Raw genomic sequence first — 23,965 nt, 5'->3', positions numbered from 1 at the left:
TTGTGTACAATTTCTTGCTCACGCATCATCTCTTCATGCCATCTGAGGAGCTGTGCTCTGCCCTGCTGAATCAATATCCTTCCACGACAACTGCCACTGATAGAGGATCTTTTATAGTGACATTTAGGCAATGGTTTTTTTTTTTTAGAAATGCTATGTTGTTGCCTTCACTGTCAGGTTTAACCTGAGGTCACATTTCCTTAACGATAATTTCACTTTCCATGCTGAGCCATCAGCCTCCGCCCTGAAGACCAAGGATAAAATAATACACCTCGTTATCCAGTGGGTGGCGCTATATGGCCTGCTCCTGATGGATAACCCTGCAGTGGTATGCTTCCTGGAGGTGATGTTTGACAATCAAGAAATGACATACCCTACAAGTTGCATATACAGTTGCAACTTCTATGCTTGTCATTTGTATCATGTGTTTCTGTGCATTCTTAAAACAGAAGCTGGCAAAACAGGTGAAGGGCCATGCACATCTCCGCATGCTGAGGGGATACATTGGAGCTAGGAGTCACATATTGTGAGTAATACACAGACACACACACACACACACACTTGGATACCTTAGCTCCTGACAGAGGTGTAATTTTGTTCTGTAACATTCTCATAATAGTATTCATGTTTTCAATGGTTTTCCAGGCTGGACAATGGACATCAGCCCTCAATTAGGGTAAGTGAAATATTCACCATATTCTGGTTTGTCAAACTACTTTTGAGATAACACATGAATGGAGTCTTCAATTACACTTTCATGTTGCAGCAACTGTTTTCATTTTCACTCTATGAGCAAAGTTTTATATAAAATATTTAGTGACATCCACATACATATTTGATCATCTCTTCCAGGTATGCCATCAACTTGATCAGTCCCGGGTCCGAATGAGCCAGCCAATCAGGGTGAAGGACAAAGGTGTGGCCCTAGCATTTATTTGATAGTATTATGAAGCACAGTCATAAATACTGAACCTACCCACCGTGTATACAGACGTGATCAGAGATGAGTTGTACTGCACAATGGAAGTCTGTTGCTCTAATCACATGATACAGTTAATGAATGAAATGGACTCAGATAACCATCTCAGACCTTCTTCTTTGTAGTGTTGCAAAAGGTCTTCCGACATGACCACAGCTTTGTGTTTCTAAAGATGCCCCTTAATGCCTCTGTTGAGTATGAGATGGCGGCCATGAAAATTCAAGCTGGAGACCACATCCTGGTGAAAGTGAAGTCCTCTGGAGGTATGAAGTATGACCTGACACTTATCTTTAGTGGGATGAGTTTGGCTGCCCCAACATCCCATCTGATGTAGTTATAAGACACCTTTTGAAAAAGGTTCTTACAGACCTTCATTGACCATATTTATGTGTAAAATTGACAATAGTCATGATGGCGGTAAAACGGTAAAACCGATTCAACACACTGAACCTAAGTGGATGGGAAGTATTTGGTAGTAGTGTTGAACAGACCGATTTGGTAGTAGTGTTGAACAGACCGATCTCTTGTAATGCTTTGTTAGTCACTGAGTCTTTAAATGTCTCATCCCAGTGAGGGAGCAGCTCAAGATGGATGCCAGGGCCACCTCCTTCTTTCTGGGCCTAAATGAGAGAATCTTTCTCTGCACTGCTGACCAGGCTGATAAGTTGGTGAGTGCACTCTGAAACTAAACTAATTTATATAGCTATCTGAAATCATACAGTGAGCCCTGAACTCTGAGGTCAGAGCTTGATCTTCAGGCCAATGAGAATTCACAGTTATGGCACAAGCCTATCAGATCTTATTTCTTTTTGCCTGGAGATTGGCCATAGTTGCCTGATTCCACATTACTTCTGATAAGACCTACCATACTATGTAAGCTGCGACTGAATACATTGCCTCCATTCACTCTTCAACCTTTGTGGATAACCGCATAAAATAACAATTCGTTTTCAGGCAGCTGGGGGGGAAGGTGGGGAGTTGGAGAATGAATGCTCTTCAACTCATGTTTTTCTCTGCTATCATTAAAAGGCAGGCTAATCTCTTGTTTTCATATAAGTCTATAGATCATAAGACAAACACCAGTTCTTAGTAAGGGGATTGAGTGCTGAATTGCTGTATTAGAGTGTTTTATCGGGTCAGGGCAATGTCCCTTCAAAATTTTAGTTAGGAAAGCAAGGGTGACAGGATACACAAGTGCCCAACTGGCTGGTGACCCCTGCAACATGCCCCATATGCTGTACCCGGGAACCATAAAGAGCGCTCCTTCACGGTAAAACATGCGCTGTCGGTAGCCCAGTTTGTAGCCGAATCAACGTGTCAATCTGTTGAGCAATGGCGTCTAGTGATTAAAAACCAGGTGCTGGCAATTACCTTCAATCAAGCAGTAGGGCGCACGCTACAAAACACGCTTGCAAGTTCCAGGCATAATGCATCCTGTCTAATGTCCTTATCGTAGTAACCGAGTTGAGAAAGTAAGTATGCTTTGCACTTTTTAATGTGTGAAAATTTGCGCCAAAATTTGATCAGTGTTGTCTACTATTCAACGTCTTCTTCTGTGTAGGGCCTAGTTATTCTGCCTGAGTTTAATTGGATTGTAAACAAGGCTGTAGGCTAGTAATCTGGTCCAATTTCATTGCCATTAACTATCATCTGGTTTTGAACGGCAAAGGCACACTCAACTTGGGTTATGCTCTAACTAGATATTTTGTTCAACGCTGAGCATCAAAGCGAGGCCTATAGCCTAGTTTAGGTAGGCTAATTTAGTGTTTGAATGTCTTTCTGATGTGTTATGACTTGTGACGTATACCTTTCCACCAACCATCTTTCCCAGAAATGTCCGGTCGTGGGAAGAAAGTAGCTGCTGTTACGGCCAAGACGTCCATATCCCGCTCCTCCAGAGCTGGTCTACAATTCCCTGTTGGTCGAATCGCTCGCTTGCTGCGTAAAGGCAACTATGCACCGCGTATTGGAAGTGGGGCGTCAATCTACCTGGCCGCTGTCATCGAGTACCTGTGTGCGGAAATATTGGAGTTGGCTGGAAACGCCTGCAAGGATAACCGAAAAAAGCGTATCGGCCCACGTCACATCCAGCTTGCTGTTAGGAACGACGAGGAGCTCAACACCCTTCTTGGTGGGGTGACTATCTCGGAGGGCGGTGTCCTTCCAAACATTCACGCTCAGCTGCTACCCAAGAAGACCATGAGGGATGACTCAAGCAAAGATGTTAATTCCCAAGAATTGTAACTTATTTTTAAATTTGTATAAATTGTATGTTTATGCACTTGTATCTTTAATAAAAACTGTATACTTCCGTGGCTGACTAGTAGGCGTAATATTTGTGCCTGGGTGTCTATCCTAGTATGGGGAAACTAGTGTGCCTTTGAGGTACTTCCCTCGGGCAGGAGACTGCGGTCCATCAGGACCAAAACCTCACACCCAGTGGTGTAGTGGTCCCTGGAGAAGTGGGTATACTCTTACTTTTTTTTTAGCAGCCCTAACAGCACAGGCTAAACACCCTGTTTTGAGAAGTGGTATACTCAATGCTGACTGAAAAATAAGTGGGTATACTCTGTATACCTGCGTATACCCTGGACTACACCACTGCTCACACCACAAGACCAGCTTCTTCCCGGCTGCAGTTGGCCTCATCAATAAGGCCTAGGACCCACCCCCTTCTAATATTTTGTACTTTTTAGTTTTGTATATATATTTTAAACTTACTTAGCAATTAAAACAAACTTCTGATTGTGATTCTGATATTCTCTGAGGTGGCATCTCTGTTGTTATGTTAACTTTTGTACTGATAAGCCTGCTTGCTGGGTAAATAACTATTTGAAAGTATGTGAGGACTATAGAGTTCTGTGAGGTAGGCAGTTATTCCTCCCGTCTTTTGGAATATGTTGATCACCTTAAAATTACACAAAAGGGGTTGTTGAAGCTGATTGGATAATGCCATTCTTTGTCTTGGGTCCATTTTAAATTTGTTGCGTTCAGAACAACAAATAGGCTACCTTACGATATCAGGTTGACCGTGGTAGGATCTAGACTTTTAAGGGTTAAAGAGTACCTGTTATGCTAATCAAGTGTAAATTATTTAAAATTTCAGCTTCAAGTTTCTTCAACAATGTCGATTTTGTCTTAACTGGTCTGGAGAACACAAATAGTTTTGTTTATTTTATGAATTAATTGTTTCCTTTGACATCTCTTTTTAATAATGCTATACTATACTGTGACGATGTAGTCCAATTCTTATCACTCTGTTTTTTTTTTACTGATGGACAGCAGTGCACTTGCCTAAAACAAAATGAACAACCTAAGGGGGGAAAGCTCTGTCTATCTGAACCAGTCAGTCCTCTCCTCTTGTTCCCTCCCTCTGTACCCTGCCCCACCCCCTCCTAAATAACCAACCAACTTAGGCACTTCTCCCCCAGTAACCTAAGTAAATTGTAATTGTATGTAATTGTATGTGACGGTCGCTACAACACAATAATAAGCAACCAGGTAGCTATAACATAATAGATATACAATTTTTCGATATAATTTATACTCTGCTGTCCCAATCAATCCTTTCAAAATTCCTTTTAAATCAACACTGATACAATTCCTTGACTTCAAAGGACCCTGGCCATCTAACCTTTGGTTTCTACCCACTTCATGTTTCCTCCTTAGTCTGCTTGGTTTGTCCCTGCTGTTCCCCAGCTGCATGATTCCATCCTGTGCAAGTGTGCCGGGTGGTGGCATGATTCCATTCTGATCAGTTAAAGGCTAATCCAGTCACTTTGCTTAGTTGCGTTTCAAGGAGTCACATGGCTTCTTAAGTCCTGTTACTGTGTCTTAAGCACCTGAAGTTTAACCTATAGTTCAGATTTAGGTTTATTTATTTAGGTCAAAACTCACCACAACAGGTTACTTTTTGTGCGTTTTATCTCAAACCTGGTGCAATTACGGTTTAAAGAGAGATTAGAGCAAATTTCCCCCCAGCATTAGAAAAATATTACATCCATTACCCAAATGGCATGCTTGTAGGCTATGTATAGTTTATCTTTAATCATGTAGGCTTATGTCATCTTCGAAGAGTTAAATGCTATGCGGGTCTATTATGTTAGAGAACAAGGGCAGCCATAACTGTAGGCTGGTTTCCCTTCTTACAAAAAGACAAATGCAAATAGCACATTGTTTTTTCACTCTGCATAGGCGTACATCAAGCACCATTGTGAATATTGATTTATTGGCACTTAGATTTTATATTACATTCGAACAAAAACCAGAGTCCCTTAGGCTGCTTAATTAAATTTGAGGATTCCAAAATAAGTAGGTTTAGTGGGCAAATTGGGCAATATAAAGCTAGGAAGAGTGAGAAAAAAAGCTCCACTTTGGTCTCATCAGACCACAGAATCTTCTTCCACTTGACCATGGAGTCTCCCACATGCCTATTGGCGAACTCTAGTCTGTATTTGATATGAGTTTTTTTCAACAGTGGCTCTTCCATAAAGCTTTGATTGGTGAAGAACCCAGGCAAAAGTTGTTATATGCAGTCTCTCCCTTCTCAGCTGCTGAAGCTTTTAACTCCTTCAGAGTAGTCATAGGTGTCTTGGTGGCCTCTCTCACTAGTCTCCTTCTTGCACGGTCACTCAGTTTGTGAGGACGGCCTGCTCTAGCCAGATTTATACATGTGCCATATTCCTTCCATTTCTTGATGGATCTTACAGGGGATGTTTAGTGCCTTGGACATTTTTTTGTATCCTTCCCCTGACTTATACTTTTCAATAACCCCTTCTCTGAGTTGCTTGGAGTGATCTTTGGTCTTCATGGTGTAACAGCAGCCAGGAATACTGATTACTGAATACTGACCAGTGAATGGATCTTCCAGACACAGGTGTCGTGATACTACAATCACTTGACACACATTTAATGCACACTGATCCCCATTTCAGTAATTGTGAGACTTCTAGCACCAATTGGCCGGACCTCTGTTGAATTTGGTCAGTCACTTTAAAGGGGGTGAATACTTATGGAATCACTTATTTTTCATTACATATTTGCATTTAATTGACATAACTGTGAAGAAATCTCATTTCACTTTGACATTAAAGCCCACTTATATTGACCCTGATTGATTTATAAAAGCAATAAAAGAGTAAAACATCCAAGGGGGTGAATACTTATGGGAGGCACTGTAGCTAAGATTCAAGAGCCAACCACTGCCCATTTCTTTAAACTGTTGTCACAACGCTTCTGGACATGTATCAACCGATTTGATTGGTCAGATATTGGTCTCCTCATACAAACAAGGATGGGTGAAAACGCATGGAAAGTGCCTTGACATGCTTAGTAGTTGATTTACCTGACAACCTAAACCTGAGCCTCAACCTTATGTAGCCTGATATTTATGAACTTTCTGTATATTTGACATTTTCTTTTATATTGATTTAGATTGTGATAACCAACACAACATAATGACAAGGTAGACAAATCTAACATTTGTTGGCGGATGCAAGAAAATATTGGACACATTATTGACTTACAAAAGCTACCCAAATCGTTCAGAAATCACAGGGTTTTCCGGTAAATAGTTCCTTGTGTCCAGCTGCTCTGGTGTTGAACTGCAAGATACTCTGAGACTCTAAATGAGTGTAAAGTAAATTAATAATAATCTATAAATAACATACAATTAATAGACGCAGTCCTACCACATAAATTAGTAGGGAGGTTGTGGCCTACCGATTAAAAGGCTTTCTTCCGCATGCAATTTTCTCCTAAGTCTGCTTAAGACAATGCCTGGTATAAATGAGCACCAAACCACCTCAGTCCTTTGAAATGTTAGTGATCAAACCGTAAGTAATGGATTTAATCATAAAGTAATTTATGGCATTTACCCAAGGGCTAGAATTCACAACCCTTGTTATATTTATACAATTTACTACCATTGAAGGACTTAAAAAGGTGGAGTAAATAGCTTTAATAATAAAAAAAACAAAAACAATGACCACTGGCCACACCTTTAAGAACAGCAGAAATGCCAAACTCAAAACTGATGCCAGGGGATCATGTTTGGTCTACATGAGACTGTCTACTGATATGATCACACCATTTGCATACTGCATCTAACAAAGCACACAGCGTCATCCTCCGTATTTTGTCATGTCATGACATATGATTAAGTATTGACCACTCCTAACGCCTTTGCACAGGACAATTTTACTGACATTTTAAGGAAAGCCCTTTGAAATCATTGTCACGAATATAACCACTATTACAGCTAGTATTCATTCAGCAGGTCACTCACACATTATTGCATGAAGAGAACAGTGGTTCTTTAGGAGCAAAAATTAGATGAATTTGGATCAAGTATTGTGTCAAGCATGCGCAAGTCCATCAATTTAAAAACATTACTTTCTGTGAGGACCAGCCAAAATAAATCATGTGGAGGGGGTGTTCACTTTTTGTCAAGCCACACCTTTATTTCGCTTGGGTATAAAGTGTACAAATAATAGTAGATTAAATCAGCAACATCTCATTTCAATCCCGATTCTTTCGTCCTCCTACATCGTCAGTTCCTGCAAAGAAACACACAGATGTAAATGAATAAGGCAGGGGTTATTTGACTAACTGACAAGTTGGTAAAAAAGAAAGAAAGCTCTTCTCAGGACAGAAAGAATGGCTTCAGCAGACTCAGAAGAACGAAAGTCACTGTTAAGTCATCACCGAAGAGCTCTCAAATTGTACATTACTGGGAAAAATGCAGATACTCATATCTCATGTAGGATCTTCTAGTATACCTCCATTGATGGAAAAGGTAATCTAAAAGTAATTTTCAATGACCATAGCATGAATAAAGTTGGAGAACAAGCTTACCATGATGGCATTGACGATGTCGTTGTTGTTGTTCTTTAAGGCCCGTACGGCCTTTGCCCGCGATACGTTGGCTTGGGACATAACGAGTTCAATGTCCTTCACCTCGACCCCTGTCTCGTCAACCTAAAAATCAGAAATTAGTTAGGTTGGTCGTGGTTCATCTGCTGTACAACTGAAAAAGGCAGGAACACGTTTAGACTTAGCAGTTTAGAAAATTTGCATTTTGATAACCAGACACAGTGGAAGTAAGGTGCAGCTTAGGTCCATACATGTTATTCCCCTAACCCAAGTCAACCAGAGACTAACCTCTTCCTCTTCGCTCTCCTCCTGTACGGTGGGCGTCTGTGTGTTCTCCTGGATGTTTGAAACGGCCTCTCCCTGGACCTTGAACTTCTCTGCAGCGGCCAACTGGGCTTGCTGTGATAGATCCTCAATCTGATGGAGATGAGAGAAGGGCAGCAAAATGCTTACATGACACACTTTTGGTTGGTGGGATCACTTCCAAAAACACATTCAATCTCAGGAGTCCCTCTCAGCACAGATCAATTTGACTTCATCAGACTCAGAAGAACGAAAGTCATGCTGTTCAATCATCACAGAGGGCAAAACATCTATTCATGCTTTGTTTTATTCTAACAATATTGCGAGTGAGGGCAGCTGCAATACCAGAACGGAATAATATAACACAACTTCCACGACTTCTCAAACATGTCGTAACTGGGATTACTCGTCTTACCTTAGCCTCACCAAATACAATGTAGGTATCTGAAGCAGGACTTTTGTACACGTCTGGTTTGGTGATGACGAACAAGATGTTCTTGGATTTGCGGATGGTTACCCTGGTAACACCAGTCACCTGGCGGAGACCCAACTTGGACATAGCCTAAGCATAATGGAGGGTAGAAATTATGGGAAAATGCAGCAACCTCTAAAACATTTACAGTCCTGTGCTACACATCACCACAAACTGGAGACTGCATTTTGCTTCGACTTTTCTAGTTCACCCTGCCTTGGCACTAAAAACTAGTCTTGTTTGAACAGTGCCCCGATATCCAGTCCAAATCTTAAAGATTCAAAATAAGACTATAACGACTGACACCAAAGGTTCTATGAATTTTCCACAATCACAAAACACACAGTGCAGAGATGTAAAATAAGTCAGACAGACAAGAGACAGACACAATGCTGCACATTAATAGCATGACTAGCCTACTGCAACAAACAGACCAAGTACCTTTCTGGCCTTCTTTTCACTTCTGCTCTGTTTAGCTTTGCTGACTGGCTCCTCATCAATTTCAGCAGCAGCTGCAAGCTATGGAGGGGAAGAAAGCGCAATGTAAGTTTTCTTCAAACACCTATTGGTAGATAATGTTTTCATATGACCATTCACAAAAGATGAACACTTCAGATTAGTTTTTTTGTTTTGTCACAACAGCAACATTTATAGACCAACCAGAAAGGCCCGCAAACACTGACCATCAGCACGAGTAAAAACATGAAATTGAAACACGAAATGAAGTTATGATGCTCTTACCTGTGCCTGCTGTGTCTGTGTCTGTGTATCCTGTTCCTCCAGATCAGGCACAGACTCATCGCTGTCTGATTCAGTACCAGACCCTGTTGAGCACCCAGAGAACACAGTTTTAGTACAGGCAAACAGCAGCAACCATGTAGCACTCAAGCATTCCACTGAGTAGAACATGACCATAGCCTAAACTTTACATGAACATAAGAATAAATGTGGAATTCTGCAATATTGGGGACAGAGACTGATGTGCAAAGCAAGTAATGTATGTGGATTGTGGATGGAATAGGTGTCACTATAGGCTTCAGATGAACTAATTCTAATAAAAAAATTATATCAAAATAATAATAATTTCACTCTTAACCACCCCCCGATTTCCCTTTCTGAAACAGGCCAGTTTGAAAAAATAAAACAAAAACCTACACAGATACACAATTGAAAAATCTATAACATATATATATATAAACAGCCGACAAAAAAACTATTTTAGTCTTGTCAATCTATATTCTAAGCACATGACTGTGGCGTGCTACTGAGCAGTGTGGTCAGACAGTACACAAAGAGCGCGAGAGAGAAAGAAAGAGAAGAGCAATACCCTTGTCGTTCTTGATCACAGGCGCAGGTTTTGATGGGGATTTAGTGGGTGTAGGGACAGGGGCGGGGACAGCTTTTTGTGCAGCGAAAGGTGTAGGGGCAGGCTTTTGTGCAGGTTCTGGAGTAAGGGCAGGTTTTTGGGCAGGTGCTGCTATAGGCTTCTGGGCAGCTGCAATGGCAGCCTCTGGGGCTGCTGGAGGCGCAACCGTGGCGATGACAGGAGTGGCCTTTGGTGGAGCCTGCACAGCTGTAGGGGGCTGGAAAACTGGCATAGTGACTGGCTTCTCTGGGGGAATGAGTGGGGGAAGATCATCATCTTCCTCTAGTGCTTGAGAAACAACTGAGGGCTTCTCACTAGGCTTTGCCTCAGTTGGCAGAGCAACCACAACAGGCACAGGCTGAATTTTAGGTGGACTACAAGCTACCGCTTCAGCAAAAGACTTGGGAGCTGGTGCAGCAGGTTGAGAGGTAATTGTGAATGACACAGGAGTTGCCATTTTGGGGGAGGATGGCTGATCAGGGAGAGGAAACAATGGCTTTTCTTTAGCTTCTTGAATTAATGGTTTAACCTCATCCACTATGGGTTTAACCTCGACTGGCTTGGCCTCATCCACTTTAGGTTTAACTTCTACTACCTTAACCTCGACTGGCTTGGCCTCCTCCACTTTAGGTTTAACTTCTACTGCCTTAGCCTCGACTGGCTTGGCCTCCTCCACTTTAGGTTTAACTTCTACTGCCTTAGCCTCGACTGGCTTGGCCTCCTCCACTTTAGGTTTAACTTCTACTGCCTTAACCTCGACTGGCTTGGCCTCCTCCACTTCAGGTGTAACTTCTACTGCCTTAACCTCGACTAGCTTGGCCTCATCCACTTTAGGTTTAACTTCTAATGGCATAACCTCCTCCACTTTAGGTTTAACTTCTACTGCCTTAGCCTCGACTGGCTTGGCCTCCTCCACTTCAGGTGTAACTTCTACTGCCTTAACCTCGACTAGCTTGGACTCATCCACTTTAGGTTTAACTTCTAATGGCATAACCTCCTCCACTTTAGGTTTAACTTCTACTGCCTTAACCTCGACTGGCTTGGCCTCATCCACTTTAGGTTTAACTTCTACTGCCTTAACCTCGACTGGCTTGGCCTCATCCACTTTAGGTTTAACTTCTACTGCCTTAACCTCGACTGGCTTGGCCTCATCCACTTTAGGTTTAACTTCTACTGCCTTAACCTCGACTGGCTTGGCCTCAGCCACTTTGGGCTTAACCTCAGTTGGCTCAGCCAAAGGCAGGACAGGTTTAGGTTCTACTGGCTTAGCCTCAAGCACTTTGGGTTTAACCTCAGTTGGCTCAGCCACAAACACTATAGGTTTAGCTTCTACTGGCTTAGCCTCAACCACTTCAGGTTTAACCACAGTTGGCTCAGCCACAAACACTATAGGTTTGGCTTCTACTGGCTTAGCCTCAACCACTTCAGGTTTAACAACAGTTGGCTTAGGCACAAACACTATAGGTTTAGCTTCTACTGGCTTAGCCTCAATCACTTTGGGTTTAACCTCAGTTGGCTCAGCCACAGGCAGAACAGGTTTAACTTCAACTGGCTTAGCCTCAACTGGATCAGCCACAAACACTAAAGGTTTAGCTTCTTCTGGTTTTGCCTCAACTAGTTTAGCTTCAGTTACTTTGCACTCAGCTGGAGCAGGCAAAACCTGAGGGTCCTGAGGTGCAGCTAAACAAACAGCTGGCACAACAGCTGGGGCTTCTGACATAAAGGCCTCATATTTCTTGTGCTTGACTTGTTTAGCCTTGACCACTTTGGGTGCAGCCATCTCTCCCTGAACAGAAACAGGAGAGCCCACAGGAGGGGAAACCAAGGGGGAACGGGTAGGGGTACCACGGAGGCCAGAGGAAGATTTGGGAGAGGTAGGTGAAGAGGAGGAAGCAGACAGTGAGGAACGTTTTCTTCTGCCAGAAGGGACAGTTTTAGGGGCAGTGGTGCTTGGAGAGGAGGACTGCTTATGTCCATCCTTGCCCTTTTTGGGCTTTGCAGGAGCTGCAGCAGCTGCGGCAGGAGCAGAGGGTGTGGCTGAAGAAAATAAATAAACTCAAGTTGGACATATTTGGATATTTTCTTAATTGCATGGTATTTAAACCCAAACCATGCATGTTTAGGCCGGGTCATGGGGTGACCGTATCCAACCGTGTTAAAAGTGCAAAATGTTGTTTGTCACAAACCTGCTTGCTCAAAAGCATCAGATGCAAAGTAGCACCCATGCCTCACAACATTCATAGAATCTTGTTATTATAGGGAGGTAACACCAAAACGGTTAGAAGCACTACATTTGCACCAGACTATAGCTTGGGCGGAGCCAATTCAACCATCAGTGAACACACACACACACACACACACACACACACACAACACATGCGAACAACCAAGCTGATATCCTGTTTTGCTTAGTTGTAAGTTAAAATAAAGCAACAAATAAACCCACTTCACCAAGTTATTCTACGAGTGAATGTTAAGTGACATTTAAAAATAAAAGTGCGTGAAGCTGACTACTTCCCTTAAGCAAGCTTGATATTTTTACCACAGAGTACTACACTTTATATTACCATCTTTGTCAGAAGCATTTAGGACCTTCAACTGCCAAGCTTTGGTTATGTCCACCAACACACACGGTTAGACACCCATTAATTAGTACAATAACAGTGCCTAGTATTCAAAACTACAACACTGCAAAGCCTGGTGAATAAAGAGTAACAGACAGCAACATACACTACAGGATCATTAAAGTTATAGTAGGGCCTTTCTAACGGGCCTGCTTCGTCATGTTTGAGGTTTGACCTGAAGATGCAGCTGACAATCTGTTTAAAAACAATTATGCATCTAAATGCTGGTAACCCATTTCCATCAGTTATAAATCAAAAGCTGTATCGCTTCCTGTGACGTGTACGAAAACTTGAGGTGTCGTAAAAATGTTTAACGGATGTTGGAGGGGTCACGCAAAAGAAACAGAGGCAGCTGCTTTTGAAATTAAGCAGCAGCTTCAGACTTCACACAAAATCACCCACCTGACAGGTGCCGCGAAGTGAGGGAGGGGCCAGCGCAATTAGGCTCCACCTTTGCCGGGACAGCCTTAGGGAAGATGGCAACCGGTTCTGCCTTCTCCAAAGGAGTTCCATTTTGAGTTGCTATGTCGATGGTAACCGTTGGGGGCTGTTCCAATTTTGTTGTCAGGTCTACTTCAGCAGCAGGATTTAGACTCACAGCTTTAAGGTTCTCAGACAAACTTTCACAGTCCACAGGTTCGGGAGCAGGTCCATCAACTTCAGCGGGAGCAGGTCCATCAACTTCAGCGGCAGCAGGTGCATCCACTTCAGCGGCAGCAGGTGCGTCCACTTCAGCGGCAGCAGGTGCGTCAACTTCAGCGGCAGCCGGTGCATCAACTTCAGCGGCAGCCGGTGCATCAACTTCAGCGGCAGCCGGTGCATCAACTTCAGCGGCAGCCGGTGCATCAACTTCAGCGGCAGCAGGTGCATCAACTTCAGCGGCAGCAGGTGCATCCACTTCAGCAAGTTCTTCAGCAACGGGTGCAGTGTCAGGTTCAGTGGCAGAGAGATCATTGAGAGATTCTTGGTCTTGGGCAGGTTCCTTAGGCACTTGGGTGGCGGGTTCTACTGCTGCCTCCATCAACTCTTCTGTGACTGACACTTCTTCCTTGGTGACCGCTTCAGAATCTTGATCAGCAGGCACTTCATTGGGAACAGAACCTTCTTCTGTGATGGCAGCTGGTACAGCAGTGGTTTCTTCTGTGGTTTTTTCAATGTTCACATCGGAGGACATCACAGGCTGTTCCTCAGCAGTCACGGAAGCTTCAGGCACTTGTTCAGCCTCTTCTTGCGCTTCAGCCAGAACGTCGCCATTTTCCTGACCTTGTTCAACCTTAGCTGAAGCTTCGGCGCATACCACAGGTTCGTCTGCTACCACTGTGGCTTCCGAAGCCACAACAGAGGTTTCCATCGACACAGGCTTGGTAATTTCAGGCACAGTTGCCTCAGGGGAGGTGGTGGAGCTCAACACCCCCGAAGCTGAGAGGAAGGAGAGGAGGAAGAGCAGGAACAGCAGGAATAGTAGGGGGAAGGGTAGTCACAGCGAGAGCATCAGCAACAGCTGACACATTTGTAAGGGGAGATTTCGTGCCATGTGATCAGAAAGTGTTAGAGAAATGTTCCCTCAGGATGTAGATAGAAGACCAATACGCCCATGTGTACGAATTTAAAGGACTGTAACGCCTTCTCACTTTGATACAAAATAGCAACCAGCTTGGAAACCAACTGAACAGAAATATTTCAAGAATATGAACGATCTTGTGGATAACAGTGCTTTGAGATTGTGTTATGTGTTCGACAACCGAAAACTTTCAGTGTGTGCCCTTTTCCCATTATTTCCATGCAGTGCTCACATTCAGAATATGTGTGTGAGAATCTTCACACCCCCAGTAGTATACCCAAACAGTTTGAGATGGACACCTAGCAGAGTGTAAAGTGGTTTAAAGACTCCAGTAGTCTTACTCTAATGAAGTGGGAAATATAGAGAGTGGAGGCGGAGTCAGGATAACGAGTGGACAAGACGTGTTGATGTCAAGGTTAAACCTACAATTTTTAAATCTGAAATTCCATCCAGCCTAAGTACAAGCAATACTGCAAGATGCCATCAAAATGGCTTATCGACATCATACCATGAGCTTCCAAATAAGTATTGTGTAAACCATAACGTGGACAAATTCTTCCAGCTTTAACAGTCATTATGAAGGTTTCCATGGGTTATTTGCCGTCTTGATTCTTCGTTGTTGAACTCTTCATTGTCTCATTAAACAAAGTTCCAGAACATCGGACTTAACAGTATGTGTACGGTTGTGTCTACAATCAGAACATCCCTAGTTTGCGTGTTGACTTGCAAGAGTCCATTCTTCCAGCAGTCTTCAATAAGAATCTTCACCGTATGAAAGCAAATTCTCCAGCAAAGGTTACCGCAGAAGCATCTTCCCTTCAGCACTGTCTATATGTAACATTTGGAAGCTCATGTGATGCTTTACTTGCACTTGAAAAGTTTTGCACGGCCAAGGTTGGATGGAAATGGAAATTTACCCAGTAACACAAAATGTATTAACCTTATGTTTACACAATGTTTTAACTTTGAATTTAGCTTGAAGAAATATATTTATTCATGATAATGTTATCAAATGTAAAAACACAAAAGTTTAATAAGTTCTTTCTCAAAAACAAAATAAAAATGTCCAACTATTCACCTCGTTTTATTTTTATGAAATATGATGACCCATGAGTAATGAATTAAAGGAAAAATCCATAAGGAGATGGTGGTTTAAAAGAATGACTGATAGAATATTAATGTCTTGTGAAAGTAAATGTTAAGTAACTTTCATTCCATCACTAGTCATGCAGCAATATGCATCATGTCTCATGCACAGAGAAATACTGTAGTTCTTACCACCCCATTTGCAAGTGTAATTTCATTCAGTGCAGGCAATGTGTTTAAAGGGGAAAGGTGGTCCTGGATCACACATCTTATCATTGTATATAAGGAGTTTTACTCAAAGAATAAGCCCTTACTTGTCCCGAATTACAACCACTACCTTAGTTTGTCTACTCAGCTGTCGCACCAGCCAACAGAGAGAAGCGTAAAAAAAAAAATGTGTCAAAGACAGGTGTTGCGCAATTTAAAACGGGCCATGCCTGCCCTGACAGGTTTGTGTTTCAGCTTAAAGATCAGCAGTAGCCTAACTGCACTGAATAGATTCTGAGTTCCAGGACCCCATTACCTGCCACAAAGTTTAGTATATACATGCATGTTTAAGAGAATTACGAACCCGTCTCCACTTGGGGCTGCTGCATCTCCTGCTCTGTCACTGGGACAGTTTCTGTGGCTTCACCGGGCATTTTTGCCTGTAAAACACGTTGTAGAAACATGGTATAAGCTTCCATAATCAATGGGCATTTCCAAAAGGTTAGTCATGTCCCTCAATAAAATGTACAGCATATCCACCAGCCAAAGTTAGCGTTATTATCCAAATGCATTTCCTAACACTTGCTTTTAAAAACTTGTATCAATCTGAACGTCTATACAAGGAGTTAGTAGCACATGCCCGTTTCATGTATTAGCTAGCAAGTAACTTCAGTTCAAATATAGCGTTCATTATTAATAATGCTAACGTTTTAGAGGTAATGTAAGCTTTCAACCAAACGGCCAGCCTGCTTAAGATACGCCGAACAACGATGTGTGCCAAAAAATACCAGGTTGTAGGTCAAATTCGGCTAATGAATACCCGTTTAACCGTATTACACGTTCTCACGTGTGTTTGGGGTCGGTTCAGACAATCCAAAAAGGTTAGCTAGCCAATTCACGACTTATCCAAAAGGTGTACTGGATGACAACACAGGTGTCTTGCGATGTAAACAAATCGCACCACAATGTAGCATAGGCCTAGGCAATATCAACCTAAATGTGGCAATACGGCAAACAAAGACTTGGCTTATCATAACACTGACAAATTGCCCGTACCGGATAGCATGGCTAGCTATCTGCCTCTTTCAGACTCGAGAGACGCTGGGACATTTAAGATTAGCTAGCTAGTTAGCGAACTACCTACAAAGCGACAACACAACAATACCAAGTTATTGGCTTACATATTGTATTCAGGTTACACATGTTAAACAAAAACAACGTCAACAACGATAAAATTAACTGTTACACAAAAAACATAAAGGAAACATGTTTGCACCAACTCAGAACAGGATAGCCAGCTAATATGTGTGCCTCTCCCCCATTTTGTCCAGTCAGTCGAACAGTTCAGTTTGGATATCTTTTCATTCAAAACGTTGTCCAAATTAATACTTATGTCAAACGACTGACTAATAAGTTAGCTATAACTGAGTCGAAAACTAGATCATTTTATATGCGATTTAAATGTTAGATGCAAATAGATTGACAGCACCAACTCACTAGGTCAGGACTCGGGATCCAAGATGGCTGTGAGAGAGAGAATCTGACCCTAGGCTTGCAGTGATATCACAGCTATGGGTATTTCTTGTTCCGGGTCGAGACTGCGGTAGGAAGCGTCCTGGGAGCATCCAACTAACAAGCCAGGTATATTGATATATTACCGTTTGGTTATTTTTCTTAGGCTGCGACTTAATTTTTATTTTTTTTGTCGTTTTCTAGATCTACTGGCAATACCATAGGGAGCTGAACATGTTTAATACGCCTCATTGAGCCTCATTATCCGCTGTAGTTAGTCTGCTACCTAACCATATTCCAGGTAACGTAAGCTACCAAGCTAATTGCATAAGATAATTTAGTGCTATAAAGACTTTTGGGTAACTAGTTATAACAATTACAAGCAAGCCACGCATGACGTCTAGCTAGCGTTGTGGAGTAAGTTAATGTAATGATTCTTCCCTGTTGAAGTGGCGTATTGGTTTACAGAGTGTATGCTACAGAGTGTATGCTAACTTCTATGCAACTTCATCACCTTTTCAAGTAACTTTAGATACCCGCTGGATTTGGCGCTTTAAATAGAATAAACATGAATTCATTACTTATTTTCAATTACATACATTGACATGCATTTTTGGATAACACGGAAACGGTTGTGAACAGTGATCGCAAACATAAGATACACACTGGACTAAATATGCCTTTGTTGAGGTTGTGACGGACACTTATCACTACGGACTGAGCTTGGTTTTGAAAAGTAAATATAATGTAACGATACTTGGAAAAGCTTGAAAAAGAGGTGTGGTTGAGGAAGTCAGGAAGACAAAACTCTGTTGCTGAATGTAATTCTTTTTAAGCTCTTGTTAATGACAGCCTTTTTAGGCTATTGTTATTGATCATCTTGTAAGTCATTTGAAGTGACTTTGACATTTCTTCCGTGCATTACCAAAATGAACTGAGGGAATAGTACTGATAGCCTGGCTTTGCCCGCCTATTGCTCTCTTTTTTTATTTTAGGGATTTCAGAAATGTGTTGCTGGTCAAACCCTGCTACAGCCTTGCAGCTGCACAGTTAAAAAAAAAATAGACAGTGCTTGAAAATCTGATGATATCAGTGACTTTCCCACAGAAACATGTCTATGTCCCACCTATATGGGCGTAGAGATGAGGAAGAGGATGGGGTGGAAATTGAGAAGTTCGAGGTGACTGAGTGGGACCTGGCCAATGAATTCAACCCTGAACGACGCCGGCACAGGCAGACCAAAGATGAGGCTGTTTACGGCATCTGGGCAGAGCATGACTCTGACGAGGAGCGGCCAAGTTTTGGGGGTAAAAGGTATTTGGAGGATTTCTCAGACATGCATTCAAAGTAGTGATGAGGATAATAACAAAATATGTTTGACCCTGACGGCACACAGATGTAGTTGAATCAAGCTGTCAGCTGTCAATGTCATAAACTCTTTTTTGACAAGACCCAACATGAATATTATCCTTTTGGTGCTTTGCTTTTTTTAAACAGAACCAAGGATTACACGGCACCTGTCAACTTTGTGAGTGCTGGGCTCCGGAAGACCGCAGCAGAAGAGAAGCAGGAGCAGGGCTCAGATGACTCGGATGCAGATGGAGAGCCTCCTCAACCTCCTCCACCTCCTCGTGCTGCCGCACCTAAGAAAGCACAATTACAAACTGTGAGGGTCGTTTTCCATACTCTGATTTATTCTTATAATCTGAGTGGTACAAAGCAACACTCTGGTAATACACATTTACACACTAGGTGTACACAAGTTACTGTGATTGTTTGTATTGAGTTAAAAGATAAATATTGTTTTAATTTTTTAAATAGGGCACCTGTCTTATTTTCCATCAACTTTCAAGTTAAACTGCATTCGAAGTGGTGCAGGTGTGCTCATCTATATGCATATAAATGTAAGGGTTTGAAACCTCCAGGGTGGCAACTTCAAGAGTTCCCAGAGGGCATTTGCTGCAGGTATCAGGGAAGGAAAGGACCTGGGTACCTGGGAGAAACACACTCGTGGTATTGGCCAGAAGCTCCTGCAAAAGATGGGTTACGTGCCAGGCAAAGGCCTGGGGAAGAATGCCCAGGGTAAACATTTTTTTTTTATGTTTTGGAAGATTTTCATGAACTGAAGTGTTGTTTTCTGCCTGTGGTTAACTGTTCTGCAACCCCTTATATGTAGGTATTCTTAACCCAATTGAGGCAAAGCTCAGGAAAGGCAAAGGAGCTGTGGGGGCCTATGGTAACGAGAGGACCAAGCAGTCCCTGCAGGACTTCCCTGTGGTGGATTCTGAGGAGAGGAGGAAAAGGTAACCAAGTTTTTCAGTTAGACAATATGACCCACCAACTTTTGTTCTCTATTAGTTGCTTCCATTATCCTCAGTTTTGGTCTCAACTATCTTCACGTCCTCTGGTGTTCAGGAGTTCCAGAAAGAGCTGGGCCAGTGGCGCAGAGAGCCAGGCACTGGGAAGAAAAAGCCAAAGTATTCATACAGAACCGTGGAGGAGCTGAAAGTTCATGGGAAACTGTCGGACAGGGGCACAGTCACCCCAGCTGGAGAGCTGGCTAAAGTCAAAGTAAGAATTATTTGCCTTGCTGTCTCCCTTCTGAAACCTTCTGAAACAGTTGGAGAAGTGCATTGTTAAGGGGCCTTGGTTGTTTTTACATAAGGTAGTTACAGCATACCTCTCCACTATATTGTAGTAAGGTAGCATGGGAAGAGGCACATCAAGACAGAGACAACAGGTTTCATGCTAGCTCCTGTGCTCCAATACACCACACAGCCCCAGGAGTACCATTTATTAGCAACTGCTAACACACGTATACTTTCTCATACACACAGGAGAACTCACTCACACACACCGAATGGGGGAAACAGGAGGCACCATCAACAGCGCCATTAAATGGCATAACACACAGACAAAATGATAAACAGTCACACACATTAATACCAGACCCAAAAGGAATGTGCAAAGTAACTGCTAAAACAAAAACAACTTTCCCCCCCCTCTTTTACCTTTCCCCTGTCCACAGGTGATCGACATGACGGGAAAAGAACAGAGGGTCTACTACAGTTACAGCCAGATGACCCAGAAGCACAGTGTGCCCGAGGAGCCCACGCTGAGTGAGGCTGTGAGGGAGCAGAAGCCCTCAGGCTTCGCCCTGCCAGAACTCGAACACAACCTCAAGCTGCTTATCGAGTTAACAGAACAGGACATTCTACAGGTAGAATCCTATTGATTCGAACATGTCCTTAAATAATTGCCATACATTTTGATCTGCAAATGTACACGTCTGTAACAAATACAAATCCTTAAGCTTTTATCTTGTATGTCTGTCAACTTATCACTCTCTGTCTCTCCCCCTCTCCTCGACCATATCTCTCTCTCCTTTCTTTCGCTGTCTCTTCTTCCCTGCCTCCAGAGTTCCCGGCAGCTGCAGTACGAGCGTGACACTGTGGTGACTCTCACACATGAGAGTACAACCCTGCAGGCGCGGCTGAGTGAGGAGGATGAGGCTCTGAAGCGGCTTGAGCAGGTCCTGGAGATGGTGGAGCGATTCGAGGCTGGCGAAGGCCAGGGTGACCCGACTATCACGTTGCAGGAGTGCGCAGAGGTCTTTGAGAAGCTGCAGACTGGCTTTTACCAGGAGTACAAGACCCTGGGGTTGGCAGACCTGGCTGTGTCTGTGGTCCATCCCTTGCTAAAGGGTAAACTTAACACTTGGAACCCTCTGAAGGTGAGTGAGTGCTGAGGAGAAGAACAGATGTTATTTGACATCTTTTACATCAAAACTGGCAAAGTCACTGGAGCACATGCACGGAAAATGCCTTTATTGTAAGTTCAAATAAGATACCCGGATCTAACCCTATCAAAGATTTACCTTTGTAAGGTATGACATCCATGCATACATCAGTCCTAGAAAGATAAAAAAAAAAATCTAATTGTATAGATTGTTTTATATGTTATTTCCCTCTGAGGTTGACTTCTTGTGGAATGTTTGCCCTATCCACATGATTAATGGCAAAGCATTGGCATTGGCTAATTGAGCACCTGTAGGTGACTTCTGATGAGCTTCATATGGCACTGTTGCCTTTGTCTATCATTGTTTCTAAAGATGTACTGGCATCAAAACATTAGTATATCCTAATTATAATATTCAATGTCAGTAAATCAGCTACAGGACAGTGAGGAGTAAGTCACTGAATGGGATTTGAACCGTGGACCTTTTAATGGCACTTTTGTTTGTAAACCGTTACTTAAGTCGTTTGCACTCTCTCCTGCAGGACTGCTCTTATGGGCTGGAGGATGTGGGTCAATGGAGGGCCATTCTTGAGTCAGGGCAAATGCATCACGGCACGCCAGACGCCTCGAATATGGACCCCTACCACAGGTAATGCAACCTATTCATCAGGTCTACACAGAAACAAAGCATGGAGACTGACACCGAAAGTTACCATTTCGAGAGGAGAGCAATATGCAGGGAATGATTCCCCTCATAATCTTAACAAAATACTATAAAAAAAATATACTACACTCTGGAGTATTGTGTAGTAGGGGAGATAGTAGCCTCTCTAAACAGAAACTATTGTAGTAATTTACTAAATAGGAAATTCTCAGCTCAACTGTGTGACATTGCATAGTAATGTATATTGTGTGTGACAAGCATGTTTGTGTATGGCAGAATACTGTGGGAGGTGTGGGTCCCTGTGATGAGGACCTCTGTCACTCAGTGGCAGCCAAGGAATGTAGGCCCTATGGTGGACTGCATGGAGTGCTGGGCTCCTATATTGCCACTCTGGATCGTAGATCATCTTTTGGAGCAGCTCATCTTCCCCAGATTACAGAGAGAGGTAACATGCAAACACAAACACACTTACAATTGTTGTAGCCGAATGCTAAAAGTTAATTTTTTGGGGGGGGATCATGGGGTCAAGGAAATATCACAGAAGGAAGGTGCATATTCAATAACATCTGCACAATTCTCAAATTGATACATTTAATTGCTGCAATTCAGCAATTAGCTGTGAGTGAAGTCAAGTGTACTGAACTATTGTGTAAAACCCTTATTACCATGGCAAAGGTTTATTATATCTAGTTTGAAATGTCAAGGAGGCCTACAGATGTAAATGGGTGCACTGCCTCTCTATGCTCTCTGAGACCTTTCTGGCTTGTGTTTGTCCAGGTGGAGAACTGGAACCCGCTGGTAGACACGGTGCCAATCCATGCTTGGCTGCACCCTTGGTTGCCTCTCCTGCAGAACAGGCTAGAGCCCCTGTACCCTCTTATCCGCAGCAAGCTGGCCAGTGCTCTGCAGCGCTGGCACCCAAGTGACGGCTCGGCCCGCCTAATCCTACAGCCCTGGAAGGACGTGTTCACCCCAGGAGCATGGGAAGCCTTTATGGTCAAGAACATCGTGCCCAAGCTAGGTCAGGCCAGTGAAACTGAAGCTCTGTTGTGGGGAAGCTCACCAACCTGTATTCATTTTCTTGACTTGTTAATGATTCATGATCACAGAGGCTGTTTTCACAACAGTCTAATCTGTTTTTATAAATATATAGATGTATTGATGATCTATATATCATTCATTATTCACCATCATGGAGTATATGTCTGATGTGAGTGTATATTTACTGTTTTACTTCAGAGTTGTGCCTGTCAGAGTTAGTAGTCAACCCCCACCAGCAGCACATGGATCCCTTCCACTGGGTGATGGACTGGGAGGGTATGCTCTCTCCCTCCAGCATGGTTGGCCTGCTGGACAAGAACTTCTTCCGCAAATGGCTCCAGGTTTGTGTGGCTAAAAATACCAATGTAGACAGAAGTCTCAAATGTTCTCTACTGCACCCTAGGTTTTCCTGGCACAAGTAGTAATATCTTTTAAAGTACTCTGTAGTTCCATTAGTGTGAGATGGACTCTAATATTAGCCAACGGCATGTTCTTGTGTGTGTGTGTTGCAGGTGCTGTGTTCCTGGCTCAGTAACAGTCCTAACTATGAGGAGATCACTAAGTGGTATCTGGGCTGGAAGTCCATGTTCTCAGACACTCTGCTTGCAATGCCACTGGTGAAGGAGAAGTTCAACGAGGCTCTGGACATCATGAACCGAGCCGTCTCGTCTGGCATAGGTCAGTCATCTAGCACAGCACTTAGCACTCTAGCATTCAGTCTTGCGTATGTGCAGTCAGCATCTCCAGTCTTACCCGCCTGGGTTCAGTGGTTGCCTTTATCGACCATACACAAATCAACTGATTTTATAGTTTTGCTTTATCTATATGGTCTCCTCTCTCCTCCTCCCACAGGTGACTACATGCAGCCGGGGGCGCGGGAGAACATTGCCTATCTCACACACACGGAGCGCAGGAGGGACTTCCAGTACAGAGCCCCGCAGGAGAGGCAAGAGGCGGAGAGTGTAGCCCAGCGAGGCATCGGGGTCATGGCCGCCCCCACCAATTTCAAGGACCTGGTCCAGGCCAAGGCTGTGGAGAACGGCATAGTCTTCATGCCCTTGGTGGGCAGGCGGCACGAGGGCAAGCAGCTGTACACATTTGGCCGCATCACAGTGTACATAGACCGGGGCGTGGTGTTTGTGCAGGGGGAGAGGACCTGGGTGCCTACCTCCCTCCAGAGCCTCATTGACATGGCCAAGTAACCCCCAGGACTGCATCGGTGCCATAAGGCTTTGTGTTTGTTAGTTTCCTTTACAATGAGGTAGAACACAATGTAGTTTGTACCATCTTTACACAGTTTGTCTTAAATGTAACAGAACCAGAATTATGATTTCTAATAAATTGCAAATTTAAATTTTAAATGTATTTATTTAGAAAGTGAAAAGGTCACCAGAGGTCTCTTTACAAAAGTGGAAACAAAGAAAAACAAACAGAGTTCAGACTATCTGCACAATTATCATATCTTGTTTACAATTCGGTTAAAATGAGTTTCTAATGAAACCATTACACTGCTGAGTAAATGTCTATGTACATCAAGTT

At 43.1% G+C, this 23,965-nt stretch overlaps 3 protein-coding genes across 4 annotated transcripts; 2 read left to right on the top strand and 1 right to left on the bottom strand.

Moving 5' to 3' along the window:
- Positions 1-2,812: 2,812 nt before the first annotated feature.
- Positions 2,813-3,223, top strand: LOC308377207 (histone H2A-like; the record flags this gene model as incomplete). Its single annotated transcript, XM_080853791.1, has 1 exon — positions 2,813-3,223. The coding sequence occupies one exon, from the start codon at positions 2,813-2,815 to the stop codon at positions 3,221-3,223; it is 411 nt and encodes a 136-aa protein (XP_080709917.1).
- A 3,700-nt stretch (positions 3,224-6,923) lies between these two features.
- Positions 6,924-17,028, bottom strand: naca (nascent polypeptide associated complex subunit alpha). 2 transcript variants are annotated; one of them, XM_080854550.1, is made up of 9 exons: positions 16,969-17,028; positions 15,836-15,911; positions 9,955-12,030; positions 9,369-9,451; positions 9,069-9,146; positions 8,571-8,717; positions 8,141-8,269; positions 7,835-7,957; positions 6,924-7,536 (listed from the first exon to the last, which is right to left on the bottom strand). In XM_080854550.1, the coding sequence occupies exons 2-9, from the start codon at positions 15,903-15,905 to the stop codon at positions 7,522-7,524; spliced, it is 2,721 nt and encodes a 906-aa protein (XP_080710676.1). In that variant the 5' UTR covers positions 15,906-15,911; positions 16,969-17,028; the 3' UTR covers positions 6,924-7,521. The 2 variants fall into 2 exon arrangements, with proteins under 2 accessions (XP_080710676.1, XP_080710677.1); XM_080854551.1 differs by lacking the exon at positions 9,955-12,030 and having other exon boundaries at positions 16,969-16,985.
- Positions 17,029-17,070: 42 nt separating this feature from the next.
- tfip11 (tuftelin interacting protein 11) lies at positions 17,071-23,954 on the top strand. Its single transcript, XM_080854570.1, is given in 15 exon segments — positions 17,071-17,112; positions 18,091-18,297; positions 18,481-18,649; positions 18,909-19,065; positions 19,160-19,270; positions 19,273-19,286; positions 19,399-19,554; positions 20,012-20,203; positions 20,402-20,716; positions 21,264-21,370; positions 21,662-21,830; positions 22,163-22,406; positions 22,625-22,767; positions 22,939-23,104; positions 23,279-23,954. Coding segments are annotated over 14 exon segments (2,496 nt in total). The 5' UTR covers positions 17,071-17,112; positions 18,091-18,094; the 3' UTR covers positions 23,629-23,954.
- The last annotated feature ends 11 nt before the right edge of the window (positions 23,955-23,965 follow it).

Source organism: Sprattus sprattus, assembly GCF_963457725.1.
Source record: "Sprattus sprattus genome assembly, chromosome: 16".
Lineage (NCBI taxonomy): Eukaryota > Metazoa > Chordata > Actinopteri > Clupeiformes > Clupeidae > Sprattus > Sprattus sprattus.
The sequence above is the reverse complement of the archived record's forward strand: the minus strand, read 5'-3'. Positions and strand labels throughout refer to the sequence as shown.